This window comes from Parasteatoda tepidariorum, chromosome 1 (genome assembly GCF_982258835.1).
Source record: "Parasteatoda tepidariorum strain Cologne lab strain chromosome 1, Ptep-v5.0, whole genome shotgun sequence".
Lineage (NCBI taxonomy): Eukaryota > Metazoa > Arthropoda > Arachnida > Araneae > Theridiidae > Parasteatoda > Parasteatoda tepidariorum.
Genome location: NC_141755.1, coordinates 69,103,933 through 69,124,216, shown reverse-complemented (window position 1 = coordinate 69,124,216; position 20,284 = coordinate 69,103,933). Strand labels below are relative to the sequence as shown.

Genomic DNA, 20,284 nt, shown 5'->3' with positions numbered 1-20,284 from the left:
TCAAGAAATCATGTTTTAATAGGAAAAATTATGAATTACATCAATTACAAAAAGTCAATTTTTTCTTTCAAAAAGTATTATAAAATATAAAACAAAACGCTTTCTCTAAATATGAAGCACTTTCATTAAACTAATAAAAAATTTTCGAATAAAAATCAGGAAATCTTTAATATTTGTTCATAAAGGCACTTGCGGTTTGTGTTCTTTGGTTAGCAATATTGTCATTATTCGGTTTGTTATGGATTCTAAGCTCTCTTTTATCAGAGAATTTCTATTAAATTCACTGATAAAAATTAGTTTTACTCGTTTTAAGTAACAGCCATATAACTATACTTTTAATTAGTGAAGATATTTTGTTGTTTCAACCATTAAATTTTGTTTACAATTCCAGATTTCATTTTTCTACAACTACATATTCTCTTAGTTACTAAAAATTACAATGGACAAATTTTAATAATTTTTAAAAACTGATGTAATTTAGTATGAATTTTAAAAATTACAAAAATAATAACTGTATAATACAATCAGGAGTAGAAATCAAGAAAATTTAATCACTAGCCAATGGAACAGTGACTAAAAGATATTACTAGTGTAGATATTACATATTTTCCAAGGTCTGTTTATGAACACCGGTTAGATTTTTGTTAAAAACAATATCAGAATTAAAGTCACAATATAATGTTTAATATTCACAATTTTTAATACAACTCGCTATTGTGTGATAATAACAAAGACTAAAATATAAAACAGAAAATCAAAACGACATCTCTTTCCTTTACATTGATTGCTGAACAAGGTGACCACTGAAAATTATTTTATTGTGATCTGCAACATTAATTTTAATAATAAAGATAAAAGGCAAACAAAAATTTTAATACATACTAATAGTTATACAGCAAATATCAAAAACAAAGAAAAAAATTAATATTATGTAAACTTATATTTTCATAAATATATTAAAACAAAAAGCCCAAAAATATTGATCTAAATAGGGATATTTCTGTATCAGCATTTACTAAGGTAACTTCACTTGCTAAGACGTCAAAGGGATTTTAAACTTGCAGACGTTTAAATATATATATACATAGATATTGAGGTTTGCACAAGGGGGACTAGAAGTTATACCCTTCGAGGCAGGAGTGTAGATTATGTACAATCGCAAGAACAATGTTTGGGGAGGGGGGAATTTTTGTAATCTAATTAAAAAAAAAAATACTACAAAATTTTTTATTCTAAAAAATTCATGTTGCCTCAAAAAATGTTTTCCTCTAAAAAAAAAAAACTGACTTGATGGACTAAATTGATAAGATATTTTCTAAGTTAAATAAAACACAAGCAACTTTATATGTCAATTATTTTGAATTTCTCAAGTATATGAGTAGGATCTTAAATTGAGTAGTTTTTTAAATTATTAATATCTCAATATATTTTGATTTCTGTTATTTTAAAAAAAAAAAGGGTAGCTTATTAGAAAAAATGAAAGGATTTTTTAAAAATCTTTTTGTTACAGAAAAAAAATAATTATAAAACAATTTGAACAATAAACAATCTTTAATTATTAAAATAATTTTGAAAAAGTTATTGAAACTAAAAACTATTACGAGAAAAATTATTAATTATGAGACAATAAAATTATGAGAGATTAAAAAAAACTTTTGGGAAAATATTTTCTCTTCCGAATTATTTTCATTTCTTTTTTTTTAATAGAATTCTTTTTTTCTTCTTCAAATTTTTCTCTTTTAGTTCCTCTCAGGAAGGTGCCAAAACTTGATTATTTTGGAGTAGAGACTGATATGAAAATCTTCCAGACTAAAAACCAAACTTTCGTTAACAAACCAAAACAGCATGCAATTTATATTGAGATTAAATGTCCAGGGGATCTGTAATCTAAGTATTTTTCAGTAAGTATTCAAAAACTGTTGATTTAGCAACCCCCGAGCTCAAAAATGGTATTCTCTGATAATAAAAGTAGCACATAAGGTAAATAAATCTGATTGTTGTTGTAGTTCATTTACGTCACACTAGAGCTGCAAAATGGGCTAATGGCGATGGTCTGGAAAACATCCCTGAGGATGATCTGAAGACATGGCATCACAATTTTGATCCTCTGCAGAGGGGATGGCACCCCCGCTTCGGTAGCCCAACGATCTGCACACGAAGTCTAGAACTTTACGGTCGAACAGTTTAACGAGGACCAATACCGCACACCCTCGGTCCCTACTCAGACTGATCCAAGTGGTCACCCACCTGCACACTGACTGCAGCCAGTGATGCTTGACTTCGGTAATCTGCTAGGAACCATGTCTTAACAATCAGTCCATTGCGAGACCTAAATAAATCTGAAGAAAGATATAATATACAGTGTTCCAGAAAGACTGCCCTTAATTTTTTTAGGCACCTTATCATAAATTAAAATAAAAAAGTAAACACTTTTGGAGTTGCAAATTATTATTTAATTGGGAAGAAAATGCTATAGAAGTCAGAGAAATCACAGTCAGGAAGGCATGCACGATACAATACAAGATTCTATGTAAATCTGCATGTTTTTTTCCCCTAACATTTTTTTCCTGTACTTATTCATTGCTCCTTTGAGTCATTTCCTATATTTGTAAAATGATGTTATTACTAAACGCGTTTTTGAATTTGAGAATTAAAAATTACATGTGAAAAATTAAAAATCATATTGAAAAATCAACACAAAAATATGAATTTATAGTTTCTTAAGGGATTAAAAAATAAAATTTTAAGAAAAAGTATTTTGTAAAACTATCGTTTTTCGTAAAGTTGAATTTGTGAAGGTCGTTAAACGGTAGTAAATTAGGCCTAGGCAGACCCCTGCTTAGTCACCTACCCTTTATTTAAGTAACAAATAGATTTTACTCGCCAATGGAAGCTATGGATACACCAAGCGAGAGTTCGGTGGTCCCGAGCCATCATTAATTTTTAGTCCCGATAAGAATAAAAAAGCAAGTACAATTTTAATTACATATTAATAGTTACACAATTGTCAAAATAAAAAAACTGAATAAAAAAATAATCAGGGATGATAGTGACACTAAGTGAAAAACTTCGAAAATTTTATGTACAAAAAATCCATATCAAGATATACATACTATACATGTTTGGTATTTAACATAATATTTTGAAATAAGAGATATAATTAAATTATCTTCCAATTCGCGATCGCAACACTCGAATACGCCATCTGGGGAGAGACCGGTTTCATGCCTTTAGCCCTTCTCCCTTCCCTCTCCTCCTCCTTTCAGTTGTATAGGAATGTACTACGATATTTTCCCTTTTCTTAATATTTTTCCTTTTTATTTAATAAGAATATTTTTTAAAATTTCCATAATAGTTTTCTTTAGAACTATGCTTAATGTAGTTTTCAGTTCCATATAGTTTTTCAAGTTAAGAGATTTCAATCTATATGAAAATCAAGAGAGAAACTAACGTACTTCCTTCCTCTATGACTTTCCACACGCTAATGGGGAAAGCATGTGAAGTGTTGCCATAGGAAAAGAGTTCTGCTCTACGCCACCTGCAGCCCATTTCGATCGCCAATGAAGAATACCACGCCTTTATATTAACTAATTTAAGAAAAATTTTCGTCCTTACTAGGATTTAGATGTTGGATCTTTAAAATCTCATGAATACGAATCACAATATTGTATTTTAAAATTGCGCGGATATGAGTTGTGCTATTGGGTTTTGAAAACACATGAATAAGAGTTGTGTTGCTGGAATTTAAATTCTCGTTCAAATCGTGCAACTGGATTTCTTAATCACATGAATTACAATGGGTAACTTTTAAATTAGGTAAATACGAAAATCGATATTCGAACCGCGTGAATAAAAATTCTATTATCAAAGGATTCCACCGCAGTTCCAAATATTTAAAAATCTTCCAAAACAGAAGAATTAAATAAGATTCCTACCCATAGATGGAAGAATTACATGCAGCGTCTTGTTAATGGCAAATTAGTGAAAGATTTAAAATTTGATTTCTAGATTGTGGAATTCTGTGAAAATTTTGTCAGATTATAAGTTTTTGATTACCGAAAGTCCAAGAACCAATGGTCTCGAGAAATACGGAATTCCGAGATATACCCAGAAAAATCACAAGGTCTGCTTCCAATATTTAAACTCTGAAAAATAATAAGAAAAACCCATAATTATGGGATGCCGCCAGAATATAATCACCCCTGAATAATGTTATCATAAAAACTATTGTATATTTTCATTAAAATGTAATTAAAACACCCAAAAGCATTGATTTTGATGGGAATAATTGTGTCTCTGTATCTGTTTCGTACACTTATCATCAAGGTGCAAGAAAGATTTTAAACTGGCAAAAAAGATATCTAGAAGTTTATTAAAAAAAGTGTTATAATCTGAAAGTTGGTTAATTCCTTTAATTTTTCCATTGTTATTTTCTGGTTGTCTAGCATCCCAGAAGTTGCCACAATTTGGCAATTATTTTGGTGTTAATACCGATACAGAAATTTTTCCCAATTCTCCTAAAACTATAATTTTTAAGAAAAAATATATAAAAATCAAAGTAATAAAAAAAAACAAACTTTTTTATAAATATACTGATTATTAAAACATAATAAAAAACCACCAACAATAAACTCCCGATTGATCTAAATTACAACTTAGAAAAGTGTGGACGTTTTTCGGTTTTTGTTATTGTAGCTTCAGCAGCTTTTAATACATCTTCACTTTGTAGCATCGTCATATTCCAGTATGTCATGAACTCCAATCCCTCTTTTACGGAATGATCTCTAGAATAGGTCAATGCCTTTTTGGTACCCTGCACTGCAACTGGACTTTTACGGGCAATAATTCCTGCTAAATGATTCGTTGCTTTAAACATTTCATCTCTGGAAGGAAATACTTTGCTAACAATGCCAATTTCTTTAGCTATTTCTGAACTCATATTTTCGCAACTATAAATATATTCTCTCAGCAAACTGTCATTACCAACAGATTTCGGTAATCTTTGCAATATGCCAACATCAGCTGCAATGCCAATATCAATCTCTTTAATAGAAAAATAAGCATCTTCTGAACAGTAGCGAATATCACAAGCTGCAATAAGATTAACTCCTGCTCCAATACAGGCACCATGGACTGCTGCAATTACAGGTTTTTGGCAATCTTCCACTGCAGTGAATGATTGTTGAAATTGTTCAACAATCGAATGTAAATATTTTGCTTTTCGAGCAATATCTTCTTTGCTCAGAACTTTAGAGGTAATATCTAACATATCGGTGAAATCTAATCCAGCAGAAAATGCCTTACCAGCACCAGAGATAATGGCGACCCTGCAATATTGGTCATTTCTTATTTTTTTAAAACAGTCTCTAATTTCTTGCCAAAACATTTTGTTCATGGCATTTAAGCATTCTGGTCGATTAAGCTGAACGTGCAAGACATGATCTTGATCAGATGTGACTGAAAGGGTTTCATATTCATAAATTGCAGTACTGGCCATGGCTCTTTTATTAATTCTCATTTGTTTTAACCCAGATGCAAGCAAATATTTCGTCGTGGTTTGAAAAGATTTAAAGGCTAAAGTAAAAACCATTATCAGAAATACTTGGCTTATTTAATGTCTCAATCTAAAGTTACTAAAAATAAATGAAAAGTTCTGGGTCCGATTTCATATCTTGTTATGATAGTTTTTCTGACAGTCATCCTCCTGAAAAACCGTTCCAAAACTGATAAAAAAGTTATAATACTGTAAAAACTGAAACCAGATGAAATCATCGGTATCGACTCATATTATACGGACGCAGAACTGGTGGAGGGGATGTATCAAATAAATTTTGTATCAAATAAATCAATTTCACATTAAAAATGACGGCTGAAAAATTAAGTTTGAAATTTGTCATGTTTTCCATACAATATCATTCAAACTTCTGCCTAGAATAAAAATTTCTATTATTATAATTAAATCAATTATTTGATTTCATAACTTTAACTGCCTCTCTCTCGTAAGACAAATGTCAACAAACAGCAGTTTCTGACTTGAATTGCGTGTGTATATTTTTTGTTTTAATTTTTGAAGTTAGCTAAATATTATTCTATTACTTATGAAATTTTTATGCTTTTCTAGTGCTCTTTAATATCCTTAAATTTGTTATTGATTTGACATGAGCTTCTTTCAAAGCATTAATTATTTTTATGGGCTTTGATCATTGATCTACCACTGATTTGATAACTTTCGTATATAGCGTAAGTTACTATTTTGTAATATTGCAAGTTATTTTATAATAGTTATGTAGTTTTTTTTATGCAATCAGTGACGTATCTAGCGTTTAAAGAATCACCATTGCTTCTTAAACTATTTAATTAAGCTCTATTTAAGGCGTTGATAGGATTCAAATAGTTTAAAAACCGGTACTCTTAAAATATTTTTGATATTTTTTAGAAGAAAAAAAAGTAATTATTATTGAACATAATAGGAACATAAACTGGGAGGCTTAAAAAGCATTTATTTTATTTGTTTTAAAATAATTATTTTTTAAATATTTCCAATTAAGAACTTTTGGTTTTTTCTTATTTTTCCCACTTTCACTCGAGTTCACTGTGGTTAAGTCATAGCCATTTTATATCCGAGTCTTTCTGAGGTAATTCCACGAAAGAAAATATCTTTTCAACCGAAATGTTTTTACAGTCTGTTTCCTTTGTACATACGAACGGAAATATAATGCCTTTTTCAGTTTATGTAGAATTTACTGTGGCAGTTCTCAGAGTAATCTTTGCCTTTTGTATGATTTTATTAATGTATTTCATGAATTATAGGTTTGTCCATTGTTCCAAAATAATTTTCAATATGATCGAAATGGCAAAAAAAAAAAAAAAAAAAAAATTCAGAGGCAATTGATGGCTTGCTTCTTTTCAAGGAACAACTACTACTTTGATTTTCCAATATTTCAGTTCCAGATATTTTATGAAACCTAGCAGATTCTGATCCGACCCTTTATCACACATTAATGTATTATCAGTGTTCATTTAATCAGATTTTAAGATTTTAAAACATGCTTAATATCTATTTTTCAAAACTTTTTTTCTCCAACTTTTCAAAATTTTGAATCAACTTTTGCTTGAATTGTGTGTTATTTCGGATATGATTTTGATCAATTTTGAAGATAACTTCATGATGCCCCCTCAGCAATCATCTTTTTAAGATTATGGCTTAACTATAAATTAGGAATATTTGATTTCCTCATCTGTGGGAGCTAACTGTACATTGCACTGAACCTTATTTTTTTGGCTTATGGCTATGGTAAGATGTGGTAAAAAAACATTTAATGGTGGTTATTTAAAGTAAAAAAATAGTCGAGTGAATGAAATGGAAATTTTTGATTTTCCTCATTTTTGAGAGCTAATCTCATGCTGCCCCAAACTTTTTTTTAAGATTATGGATAAAATTAAGGTGTTCAAAAAAACTATAAGGTGGTTAACTGTGGAAAAGTAATGCAATTAGAATTTTTGATTTTCCTTATTTCGGGGAGTTAAGTTCACTCTCACAGTGCCCTCAAACTTTATTTTTAAGATGAAGTAAGGTTGGTAAAAAACAAACAACTGCTCCAAAACAAGAAAATCTGTTTCATATTACTATTTGGCACCTAAAAAAAAAGTACTATTTTTTTTAATAAACGACTTGAATTGTAGTTTTAAAATTTTTTTATTAAAACACTTTTAGTTAATATAGTTACTTTAGTTTAGTTAGTAATAGCTCATAAAGATATTTTTTCTTTGTACATAAAGTGGTATGCATAATTATAAGAGCTGTAAAATTATCATCTACTAAAAACTAAAAAAAACATTCTATATTAGAAAGCAAAATCAAAAGTAGGAAGGGATGGGGTAGGTTGGACCATGCTCACTAATTTTAATGTTATTAAATCAGGGGTCTGTCCAAACTGAATTTACTACCGTTTAGCGGTACCTTCACAAATTCAACTTTAGGAAAAACGGTAGTTTCACAAATTTAATTTTAGGAAAAACGGTAGTTTCACAAAATACTTTTTCTTAAAATTTTATTTTTGTATTCCTTAAGAAATGATCAATCCATATTCTTGCCATATTTTTGTGTTGGATTTTTAAATATAATTTTTTATTTTTCACAAATTATGTCTAAATTTTCACAAAATAGGTACCTCTCAGAAAAACCTAGACAGACCCCTGTAAATATTTTTGTTTGATTTTTACCTTATGTTACAACACTAGTACTACAAATCATATGGACAAATTAGTTAGCACAGTTAAAATGTGCCTTTTTTATTTCAAAGCTATATTTTAGCATTGCTAAGTAATTTTTTCAATTCTACTGTATTAGGTGCCTTCTAAAATTTCTTTCAATAAGAATAGATCAAGAAATTGCAATTATTTTACATTACCTTTAATTTAGTAAATAGCAGTAGCTATTTAAAGTTGTGCAATAAGACAAGAAATTACTGTGAAACTTAGAGAAAATCTTTCAGTTATTCTTTTTTAAAAATTCAACTTGCATAAGTCTGAAATGAAAAATAACAAAATTTCAGAAAACAAAATCTAATAAATATGCCTTAAAAATGTTTAAAAAATTATTTTAAATTTATCTACTCTACAAATTTGCATTAGTTATGTTTTCAAAAACTATGCTTAACTATAAAATTTGTCAGAAATATTGCTTTTTACCTTTTGTTAAACTGTTACAAAATTTTGAGTTATGGAAAATTGTTCAAAAGAAGGCATTTTAAGCAGAATATCTACTACTTATATTCAACTTTAAAAAGAATTACACAAATTTGCTGTGTGTTTAGATTTAAAAATAAAAAAATGTATCAAACATTTAATTTTTGTAAAAGAGTTAGTACTAAGAACAAAATTTTTACTGGCATAAGATTTTGAGATTGTGTTTGTATGTTTTTTATCTATTAATGTTCAGTAGTGAATTAAATTTATGCGATGCAATGGTAAGGATGGTCATAATCCACGTTGGTTACTGTTAAGGTTTTTTTAATTTTATTTATTATTTTTTCAAAAATCTTTTTAACGTTACTTTTTAAAAAGAATCTTACAAAGTGAGAAGTATGCAATTTATCTTGTGGAGAAAAATTATGTGGATAATTTTTTTATGAATTAAAAAACAATAACTACAATATGGACCAACTGATGGACTTCCCAAATTTATTTTTCAATTTGAGATTTTTAAAGAAAAATATTAAGTCTAATATTCAGGATATCGATTTTTATCGCAATTTATAAGAATAATATATGTTTCTTTTGTGTACTTGTAAATAACTTAGTATTTAGTGATTGGTTTATAAATATTCATGTTAAATGTGTCTGGCATTTTGTAATTTTTGCTTATATTTCCAGAATTTTCTGAAAAGAATGAGATTTTACAATGAGTGAACCATCCAATTTACATAGATTAGAAGGGAGTAGCAATGAAGTTGGTGGACTGTTTGTAAAGAAGAAATCAAGTGATGATGAACTGTTCAAGGTTCCTGCTCCAAGAAAACTGAAATCCTTGTTAGGGCTTGATGTTCTTGCTGAACAGCGTCGAAAAGAAAGAGAATCCTCCCAAGAAAGAGAAAAATCAGTTGTTGATGTAAAAAATAGGGATGTAGAAAATAGACATGATCATCACAAGAGAAAATATAGGTCATCAAATGAAGAAACTCCTACATACACTGGAGGAGTGAACGATGAATACTTTAAGCGTATGCACTCTCGGCAGAAACGAGATAAAGAAAGAGGATTGTATATTTCTTCAAAACATGAAAGACATAAAAAGAACAAAGAGCGTCGTTCTAGCTCCGAACGTAAACGCTTCCATGAAAAATCTGGTAGGGACAGTAAGAGATCTTATCACAGTGGATCTTCTAGAAGAGAAGATGAATCTCCATATCGTGATGAACCACCATCTCCTAGAATTCATCCCAGAGATTCACCTTCTAGATCTGGATGGGATGAAGATGATACACCTATTCACAAATCTTCATGGGACATGCCATCACCAAGGAGGTCACCAGATAGGAAAAGTGAACGTAGCTATCGTAGTAGCAAAACACCATATGATTCTCCAAATCCAACTCCTGCTTACAAATATAATGAATGGATGTATGACAGGAAACGTTCTGGAGCAACACCTCGGACATCTGAGAGAAACGAAAATCTTCCCTGGTCAACTGAAGATGAGAAACAAGATTGGGAAGAGGAGAATAAAAGAATTGATAGAGAGTGGTATAGTCTTGATGAAGGATATGATGAAAATCAAAATCCATTCGCTGGTATGTCTGCGGAATACACAAAAAAGAAAGAAGAAGCTTTAGAGCAGAAGAAAAAGAAACGAATGTCAGCACAGCAAAGACAAATCCACAAAGATAATGAAAAGTGGGAAACAAATAGAATGTTAACTAGTGGTGTAGTTCAAAAACTTGATTATGATGAAGATTTTGAAGAGGATAATGAAGCACGTGTTCATCTACTGGTACAAAATGTAGTGCCACCTTTTTTGGATGGCAGAATTGTTTTTACGAAACAACCTGAACCAATTGTACCTGTTAAAGATCCCACTTCTGATATGGCTATTATAGCTCGTAAAGGTTGTCTTGCTGTTCGAACTTTCAGAGAGCAAAAAGAAAGGAAAAAAGCCCAAAAGAAAGAATGGGAATTGGCAGGAACTAGACTAGGTGATATAATGGGTATAAAAAAGGTTGATGAAACAGATGAAAAAAATGTAGAGGATAATACTAATTATAAAGAAGACCATAAATTTGCTGAACACATGAAAAATAAGTCAGAAGCTACAAGCGACTTTGCACGTAAGAAATCTATTTTACAACAACGACAGTTTTTGCCAGCCTTTGCTGTTCGACAAGAATTGCTAAATGTTATTCGTGACAATAGTGTTATAATTATAGTTGGTGAAACTGGATCCGGAAAAACAACACAGCTAACTCAGTATTTACATGAGGATGGTTATAGTAAATATGGTATGATTGGTTGCACACAGCCTCGAAGAGTTGCAGCTATGTCAGTTGCTAAACGTGTGTCAGATGAAATGCATGTTCAGCTAGGAGAAGAAGTAGGTTATGCCATACGATTTGAAGATTGCACGAGTGAAAAAACTATTATAAAATATATGACAGATGGTATTCTTTTAAGAGAATCTCTGAGAGAATCAGATTTGGATAATTATAGTGCAATTATTATGGATGAAGCTCATGAACGTTCCCTAAATACTGATGTTTTATTTGGGTTGCTGAGGGAAATAGTTGCCCATCGTCAAGATCTTAAGTTAATTGTAACATCAGCCACTATGGATGCAACAAAATTTTCAAATTTCTTTGGGAATGTCCCTACTTTCACTATACCTGGACGAACTTTCCCTGTTGAACTTTTTTTTAGTAAAAATCCTGTTGAAGATTATGTTAATGCTGCTGTTAATCAAGTGTTGCAAATACATTTGCAGCCAACATTTGGTGATATATTAGTGTTCATGCCAGGCCAGGAGGATATTGAAGTGACATGTGAGTTGGTTGCTGAAAGATTGGGTGCAATTGAGAATGCTCCCCAATTGGCTATCTTACCAATATACTCTCAGTTACCTAGTGATTTACAAGCCAAGATTTTTCAGAAAGCTCCAGATGGTGTGCGTAAATGTGTTGTTGCCACTAATATTGCTGAAACTTCTTTGACCGTAGATGGTATTATGTTTGTTGTTGACAGTGGATATTGCAAACTCAAAGTTTATAATCCCAGGATTGGTATGGATGCTCTTCAGATATATCCAATTAGTCAAGCAAATGCAAACCAAAGATCAGGCAGAGCAGGGCGTACAGGTCCTGGTAATTGCTTTCGCTTGTATACAGAGTCACAATATAAAAATGAGTTGCTAGTTACAACTGTTCCTGAAATTCAAAGAACTAATCTAGCTAATGTAGTACTTTTACTTAAATCTCTTGGTGTTCAAGACCTGTTGCAGTTTCATTTTATGGACCCTCCCCCTCAAGACAACATGTTAAATTCTATGTACCAGCTTTGGATTCTTGGCGCTTTAGATAATATAGGAAGTTTAACTTCTCTGGGCAGAAGTATGATTGAATTTCCTTTAGATCCTCCTCTTTCTAAAATGTTGATTGTATCTTGTGATATGCAGTGCAGCTCTGAAATTCTAATTATTGTCTCAATGCTATCAGTTCCAGCAATATTCTACAGACCAAAAGGTCGTGAAGAAGAAAGTGATCTGGCTCGAGAGAAATTTCAAGTTCCAGAAAGTGATCATCTTACATTTCTGAATGTGTATATTCAATGGAAACAACACAACTTTTCATCTTCTTGGTGTAATGAACATTTCATCCATGTAAAGGCGATGCGCAAAGTTCGGGAAGTCCGACAACAGTTGAAAGAAATTATGGTACAGCAAAAATTGCCCATTGTTTCTTGTGGTAACGAATGGGATGTTGTAAGAAAGTGTATTTGTTCTGCCTATTTCCATCAAGCTGCTAGACTAAAAGGTATTGGTGAATATGTGAACTGCCGAACAGGTATGCCCTGTCATTTACATCCGACCAGTGCACTTTTTGGTATGGGTTTTACCCCGGATTATATTGTTTATCATGAACTTGTTATGACAAGTAAAGAATATATGCAATGTGTTACTTCAGTAGATGGTCATTGGCTTGCTGAGTTAGGACCTATGTTTTACAGTATCAAAGAATCATCATTGTCAAGAATTCAAAATCGCAAACTTGCTAAAATGAGTCAGACTCAGATGGAAGAGGAAATGATACTTGCTGAAAGGGAAATTAAGGATAAGAAAAGGCGAGAGGAAGAAATAATAGAGTCTGCTCGAAAAAGAAAACAAATTTCAACTCCTGGCCGTAATGATTCATCAACTCCTAGACGAAGACCAGAACGATTTGGATTATAGAAGAATTAAAATTTATAAAAGAAAAAGACTTAAAGTTTTTTTTTTTTCAATTTACATTGTTGTATATATGTTATGCACTACGTCGTTGACTAACATGCTTTTGTATCAAATATAGAGCATATATTTAACATAATTTTAAACTGTGTTTTTATATTTATTGAATTTTTGTAGTACTTAAGACATTTTATTATAATTTATAATTAAGTTGATTTAAGACTTATAACAAACATCAGCATGCTATTCATGATATGATCTGAATGAGTATATAGGTATTTAAAAGTATAAAATTTAAACTATATAAAGTATACTGCTTAAAAATGGAATTATATAATCAATAATGTATTAATATTAGTTATCTGAATTATGTTTACTGTGTTTGAAATTATAGTATGTGATTCGCTGGTCCAAAATAACTTTAGTCTAATTAGGACTACAAAACTTAATCTTTAGTGGTCCACGAGCCAGTCACTTGTAATAGACATCAAGTACAAATATGTTGACAAAAAGAGGTATAATTCATCTTTTAAAGCAACCAGAGAATGCTATTTAATGTGTAATGAATAATTAGCTTTTAAAACATCAGCCGAATGAATTTTTTTCCGCTTAGTCCTTTGTCATTGAAATATATATTTATTTCTTTTTGTTCAATTATCTCTATTGATTAGATTATAAGTTTAAATATTTAAGTCAGCTTCAAGCTTAAAAATGAAGTTAGCAGATTTGTTAGAACAAAAATGAGCAAAATTCCATTCCAAGTTCGAAATATGTGCTTTATAAATGTTAAATTTAAATGATTAACTTTTTATGGACCAGTCAGAATTTTTTTTTTAGCTATAATGTTCCATGCCTCTTCCTTACTTTTACGTATACATACGTGAGCATGAACAGTTTCTTTGAGGTACGTACGTATAAGTGAAGATAAGGGGATGCAAAACATAATTGCTGAAAGTCTCTATTTATATACAGGTAAGTAAAAATATACTGGTCTAATAAACCAGCTTTTTAATTTCAAAATAAATGAAATGTGCTATACTATAAATTAAGTTGTAAAATGTAGTGTACCAGAAGTATAATGTATTTTAACATGTTTCTTGATTTTTTACTCTGTTTCTGATAACATAAAATTTTTTTTGTATTAAATGTTTGCTTTTTTTCTTTTTTAAAAACAAAAAAAAAACAATCTGCAAGTATTTATTAAATTGAAAGTTCACTTCTTGTCAAACTGATTAAATTTTGATTTTTTTAAAATTGGATAATGAATTTTTTTAATTATGTGTAATAAATATAAGCTAAGTATATTTTATGCAAAACATTGGATTGTCATATATGTTTGTACTAATTAGATTTATTATATTTTAATTAAAATGAAAAAATTTTTTTGATTACTTTTTAGTTTTCATTATTACTTTGTTTAAAGAAATATTAAGGTATTTTATTTTTTAATTTTTTTTCTTTTTATTCAAAATTAATTTAAGTTTATTAAACTTCTTATTACAAATTTAAAATGTTTTTGAGCTAATTCAAGTCATTATCTGACTTGTTAATCATTGTTTAAATGGTGCAGATTTTGAACCTTTTGATATTTTTTTGTAAATAATATTAAATAATAATTAAAAACTTAATTTCAAATATTTAATATGGTATTAAAAATTCTTGACCTAAAGAGAATAAAGTGAAATAAATAAGTAAATAATTCTATAAACAAAAAGAGAAAAAATGAAATTCTTAATAATATTTTTTCTAATTTTTAGAAAATTTTCTCTTCGGATTTGTCAAAAATTGCATCCTCAAAAGTATTTTTCTTTTTGAATACTAAGTTATATTATCGTAACTTCTGAAATTTTTATTCATAGTAATGTTAAAATTTCTTGATAATTTTGATCTGAAATAAAGTTTTTAAATTCAATCCTTATATATTTGTTAGTTTCTTTCAATTTTTTTAATAGTTATATCTTTGCAAAATTTAGTATTTTATAATTTCAAATAAAAATTTTACTTACATGATAATTGTATAACCAGATTTACTCGATGAATTATATAACCAGAAAAAAATTGCAAAATTGGCAACTTTTTTTAAAGAACATTCCAACTCAGTTACTTTTACCTTTTTTGTTAAGCAAGAATTTATGAACTCAAGACAAATAGTTATGTCAACAGCCCCTGCCCAGATACTGGCAACTTATTCTTTTGTCACAAAAATTATCTGCATTTTTTAGATAATTGAATTTAAAAAGTAAGTGTGCTTTTTAATAGTCTACCTTTTTTGAAAAAAGTGTTTTTTTTTTAAATTAAATTTTTAAATTTTTTTATTACAGAGTTATAAAAGATAATGAAGTTGACTTTATTGCTCAGTTTTATTTATCACTAAATGAATCTTATTGTTGTAATGCTTTAAATTCTTCAGTAAAATACTTATTCAATTTGAAATTCTTGTTAATGTAGAAATCATCCTAGTTTTCATTTGACATTGGCAATTAAAAATTAAGCTAGGAGAAATTTACTGTATTATAAACAAAGCTATGAATTATAGTGAACTGTGTTAAAAATTAAGCTATAAGAAATGTTATACAGTTTAATGTTTTTTTTTTTTAATCTGCTCGTGATAAGTATGCCCTAAGTGAAGTAAAATCATGTCCAACTTTCTGAGAATTAGTTTGAGACATGACATTTTTTTTGCCTAATTTGACTGTGCTATTATTAACCATCATAAAATAGTTTGGCGCTTATCGAATTTTCATTTGCTAGCTCTTTAATTGGGTATAATATAGCCTACGTCACAGGTTGTGTTGTTCCTACTAAATTTAACCCATGAACGGCATTTTCTGCGAGCCTAACTTCAAGCCACAAATAAACAAACGAAGTGTTTGATCGTTTAAAGAGCTGCTCGTCAGATTATATTGCATTATAAAGAAAAGTTATTGAAACTAAATACAACTAAATAAACAACAACAACTGAAATAAATAACAACAACTACTAATAACAATAACTAAATAAACAACAACTAAATTCCATTCGTTTAGCATTGCGTCATATGTTGTTCCTACTAAATCGAAGTAGTTGTGTTTTTTTCATATTATACCCAATTTTATATAAATGTTTTGAATGTGTTATAGACCTTTATCTTCAAGTAACACACGATGTGCTTGAATTAGACAAGAATTATCAAGCAAGACAGTGAATATAGGTATCCAGTAGCTTACTGTGGTGGCAAATTATACTGCCATTCATCCATATCTTAACTCTCTTAATTGTCTCAGGTGTGGTGATGTTTTCAAATTTAAGTTGTCATGCTATACTATTTTGGAATGCTATTTAACATGTTTTTATAATTTTTTTGGTTAGTAGTAGTTAATCCATTTTTATCACAGTGTCAATATTTAATTCCACTAGATCAGCGGTTTCCAATTTTTTTCTAGTATGCAAATGATCGACTTTAGCTTGGCGGTGTCCAGACTTAATGCATTAAGTTCAAAATCAGATCTGAACATATCAATCAAAAATACTAATTATTCTGAAACTATTTAGTGGGAAAATGTTCAGTTTTTAATAATTTTATTCCATTTTTTATTCCATTCATTTCCATTTAATCAGATTAGCCAGATTTTATATCAGACTGTTTAGATCGCTGGTCTGGAATGATTTGTGTTAAAATGAAAACGAAAAGGAACTGCTATAAAATTGAAAAGGATTATCAGAAAAACACTTCTTTATCGATTAATTTAGCTTTATTTTCGATAAGAAATACAAATGTAAATTATCATAAATGCATATTTTTTTTACTATATTTATTATATATATGTTTTCTCCTCCAGCTTTTTGCTTCAATCATTTCAGGAAAATAACCAAATTATTAAATAGTAGTGTTTTAATAGAGTATTAATGTAATTAAAAAATTGATTAAATATTCTAATTCTCGGGACCTTAGGGTTCCGTGGAACACCTTTTGGGAACCACTGTTCTAGATTCTATTAAAATATTTTGAAGGGGATTTAATTTCATTTAAAATTCTCTAATCATAATGTATTTATGTAGCTCTCATACTTAGGAAGTATATAAATTATGTGAAATTTTTAATCTACTGCATTAAAAAAATATTTATTTTGGCGTAAGTTAATTTCATTTAGAACCTTATAGTGATTTTTCTTTATTAGTTCATTTTCTTTTCATTAATACATTCATCAATTCATTTCTTTTATGTATTATGTAAACCTTTTAATCCACTACATATTTAAAATATCAGCTTGGTGAAAATCTTTATTTTGGTGAGAATTATTTTCATTTAGAACATTATTGTTTTTTCTTTAATACTCATCAATTTATTTCTGATGTGTAATTAAGTAATTCTTTAAATTTACTACATATTGTAAATATGAATGTGGGGTAAATCTTTTTTTTTTTAAGGGTGAATTAGTTTAATTTAGAACTTAATAACATTTTATTCTTTAATATCCATCAATTCATTTCTTCTATGTATTATGTAAATCTTTTAATCTGCTGCATATTGTAAATATCGACGTGGTAAAAATCTTTATTTTGGTGAGGAATCAATAAGCATCGACGACCTTTTTGCATTGAAAGATTAAATTGTTTTCGTTTTTTTTAATTTTTTTATGTAATATTCGAGCAAGTATCTTTGTTATCAAATATCTTGGAATTGTTGTGTTAAAGCATATTTTGTTTTAAAAATATTGAACAGTTTAATTTAGAACTTAATAACATTTTATTCTTTAATATCCATCAATTCATTTCTTTTATGTATTATGTAAATCTTTTAATCTGCTGCATATTGTAAATATCGACGTGGTAAAAATCTTTATTATGGTGAGGAATCAATAAGCATCGACGACTTTTTTGCATTGAAAGATTAAATTGGTTTCGCTTTTTTTATGTAATATTCGAGCAAGTATCTTTGTTATCAAATATCTTGGAATTGTTGTGTTAAATTATAGTTTGTTTTAAAAATATTGAACAAAGTATTTCTGATGGTATGGAATAACTATTTGTATGTGTCACAGCAGTGTATAATGCCGATATTGTTGTAAATTGTAAATACATTTTATAATAAGATTTTAAAAATAAAAAAAAATTGTTACAATTAATTTGTCACTCATTTTATTTTTATTTCAGTTTTTTTTTTAAAGTTTTAAATAGTTTTTGAAACAGCAATTTATTGAATTAGTCAAGCTCTGCATTGTGCTTGGAAAATGATGACGTACTCTCGTAAAAAGGGCTGATTTAGTTTCTTCCTGGTCGCCTTGGTAATTAAATAATTGAAATAAAAAACGAAATTGTAATAAATCCTAGCTTAAAGTTAAACAAAATCAGGAAGGGATTTTTCAAAGTTGCTCTTAGAGCTTAAAAATATAAGCACAAGCTTGGCAAAACTCTTTAAAAAAAAATCTTTATCTAACTGGTTTTAAAGCAGAGTAACACAAAAAAACTCCCCGCCCCCCCATGAACAATATTGCGTTATAAACTTATAGAGAAAAGCATTTTCCTGCAACAAACTAATTACATTATTTCAATTCGATTAATATATTTTCTAACTTTTATTTCTAAATTTTTTGTTGGGACTCTTGGCAATAAACTTTTTGAGAGCGTAAAAATAGATCTTAAACGGTGACTGGCCATTTAATGATCAATCGTTAAAATGACGATCCGATAGAGGGCGCACAAAGCAGGATAAACAACATTTAGGCGTAACTATGGAGACGTTCTTCATAGTCTACTCTATAAGTATCTCTTTTCCCTCTATATTATTATAATATTTATATCTTCTGTAGTAGTAAGTGGATTTATTCTGCACATTTTTAGAGAAATAAAATCAAGAAGTCTTCTAAATACCTATGGCAGCAATCTACGGTCGGGTAAGTAAGATTTTGAATTTTAATCGATGGATGCGAATGGAGTGTATTTTTAGTACGTATTTATGAAGACTTAAAAGCAATCTTTTGTTTCGAATTTTTCCCCTGTTTGTGATTTATTTTCAAAAAACTTTTTTTTACTAATAAAAGATAAATAACTTGTGCTTTAATGTACAGTTTTTCATTCGAATTGCACTAAATTGATAGAATATTTTTAAATAAAAAGGAAAAAAAGATTTTTTTAATATAATTTTATGGATTTAGCATTATTAAGAATCGGCTAATGTTCATTGCACAAATTGATTAACTTCATAAGACAAAAAGTGAAAAATACGATGAAGAAATGAATATAGTTTTTTAAAATTTCTTTTTTAATATAAATATTTTATGAAAATTCTCGTCATTTAGATGGTTTACTCTTTATTCGCGAAATTTATTCTAAATATAAAAAAAAGCTATGACTAACCCTAGAGTATTGACCGTTGAAATATTGTAAGAAGTCGAGTTAATCGATTTGCGCACTGAACAGCTTTACATGGAGAGTAAATACATGAAATTATACATTAAAAAAATACTGTCGCTGTTTTTAAAGAGAGGTCTAGGGATTCTAGTTTTTATGCTCCCCCTCCTTCCAAAAAAAAAAAAAAAAACTAAAATCTGGACTGCGTTTTTATCTGAAATTCATACCCCAACCAATGTGGTACAAAATGTGTGTAAGGGAGAATAAGATAAAAGTACTGAAAGAAAAATTAGCATCACAATATGCATGTGTTCAGTATGTGTTATCTATCATGATGTTACGTATAGAATTTATATTACATAGGAGGAAATATTTTTTCATAATTATAAAAATACACAAAAAATTACTATTCTAATAGCTCCGTAAAATTGGATATTTTTTCGGAAACTCTTTATTCTCCTTTGTATACTTCATCCCCTCTCTCTTTTTATTTTTGAGGGAAAAGAAGGGGATTTCTTCTAGACAGGCAAGCAAGACATTGTTTTTGATGTATTTTTTTCACGCTGAATTAAAAGAAACCATTTTCTACACTATCGGACTAATAGTTTAAAAGTTATAAAGGTTTTATGTACGAGCAGAAAAATTTTGTACTTATACCTCACAAACCTGACATTGCTATCTAAACAAGTGAAGTAGTGTTTTCGATGTATTTTTTTTTACGCTGAATTGAATGAAATAAAACAAGAATCGGTATTATAAATAACTGAAAAGTTATAAGGGTTTTGCGTACAAAAATTACAAATTTGTGCGATCTCTTTTTTACGCATCTGACATGCTATACAAAAAAGTTAACCATTGTTTCTTATGTATTTTCCCCCCGCTTGTTCGAATAACAGCAAACACGAGTCAAAAGAATTTAAAACGTTGCAATGGGTTTCTTTAGTATCGAAAGTACTATTTTTGAACTATGCTTATTATGAAGAAATCCCTTATAACTTTAAAACTATTCATTCTACTGACTT

At 29.0% G+C, this 20,284-nt stretch overlaps 3 protein-coding genes across 5 annotated transcripts in view; 2 read left to right on the top strand and 1 right to left on the bottom strand.

Moving 5' to 3' along the window:
- Positions 1 to 5,590, bottom strand: LOC107444488 (delta(3,5)-Delta(2,4)-dienoyl-CoA isomerase, mitochondrial). The gene has a single exon (XM_016058637.5). The coding sequence runs from the start codon at positions 5,588 to 5,590 to the stop codon at positions 4,649 to 4,651; it is 942 nt and encodes a 313-aa protein (XP_015914123.3). The 3' UTR covers positions 1 to 4,648.
- A 316-nt stretch (positions 5,591 to 5,906) lies between these two features.
- On the top strand, positions 5,907 to 18,037 carry Prp16 (ATP-dependent RNA helicase l(1)G0007). 2 transcript variants are annotated; one of them, XM_016058635.4, is made up of 2 exons: positions 5,907 to 6,042; positions 9,376 to 18,037. In XM_016058635.4, the coding sequence occupies exon 2, from the start codon at positions 9,404 to 9,406 to the stop codon at positions 12,935 to 12,937; it is 3,534 nt and encodes a 1,177-aa protein (XP_015914121.1). In that variant the 5' UTR covers positions 5,907 to 6,042; positions 9,376 to 9,403; the 3' UTR covers positions 12,938 to 18,037. The 2 variants fall into 2 exon arrangements, with proteins under 2 accessions (XP_015914121.1, XP_015914120.1); XM_016058634.4 differs by having other exon boundaries at positions 5,988 to 6,240.
- A 339-nt stretch (positions 18,038 to 18,376) lies between these two features.
- LOC107444487 (annexin A11) overlaps positions 18,377 to 20,284 on the top strand; it is a 31,193-nt gene continuing 29,285 nt past the window's right edge. Inside the window, exon 1 of one of the 2 annotated variants that reach the window (XM_043039272.3) lies at positions 18,377 to 18,805. In XM_043039272.3, the coding sequence (XP_042895206.1) occupies positions 18,785 to 18,805 (21 nt within the window). In that variant the 5' untranslated portion in view covers positions 18,377 to 18,784. The remainder of the gene's footprint in view (positions 18,806 to 20,284) is intronic. The other variant, XM_043039271.3, reaches the window with a different exon arrangement.

Excerpts from the sequence above, each read along its gene's own strand:
- Prp16 (XM_016058635.4), top strand. The coding sequence starts at position 9,404 with ATGAGTGAACCATCCAATTTACATAGATTAGAAGGGAGTAGCAATGAA.
- LOC107444488 (XM_016058637.5), bottom strand. The coding sequence starts at position 5,590 with ATGGTTTTTACTTTAGCCTTTAAATCTTTTCAAACCACGACGAAATAT.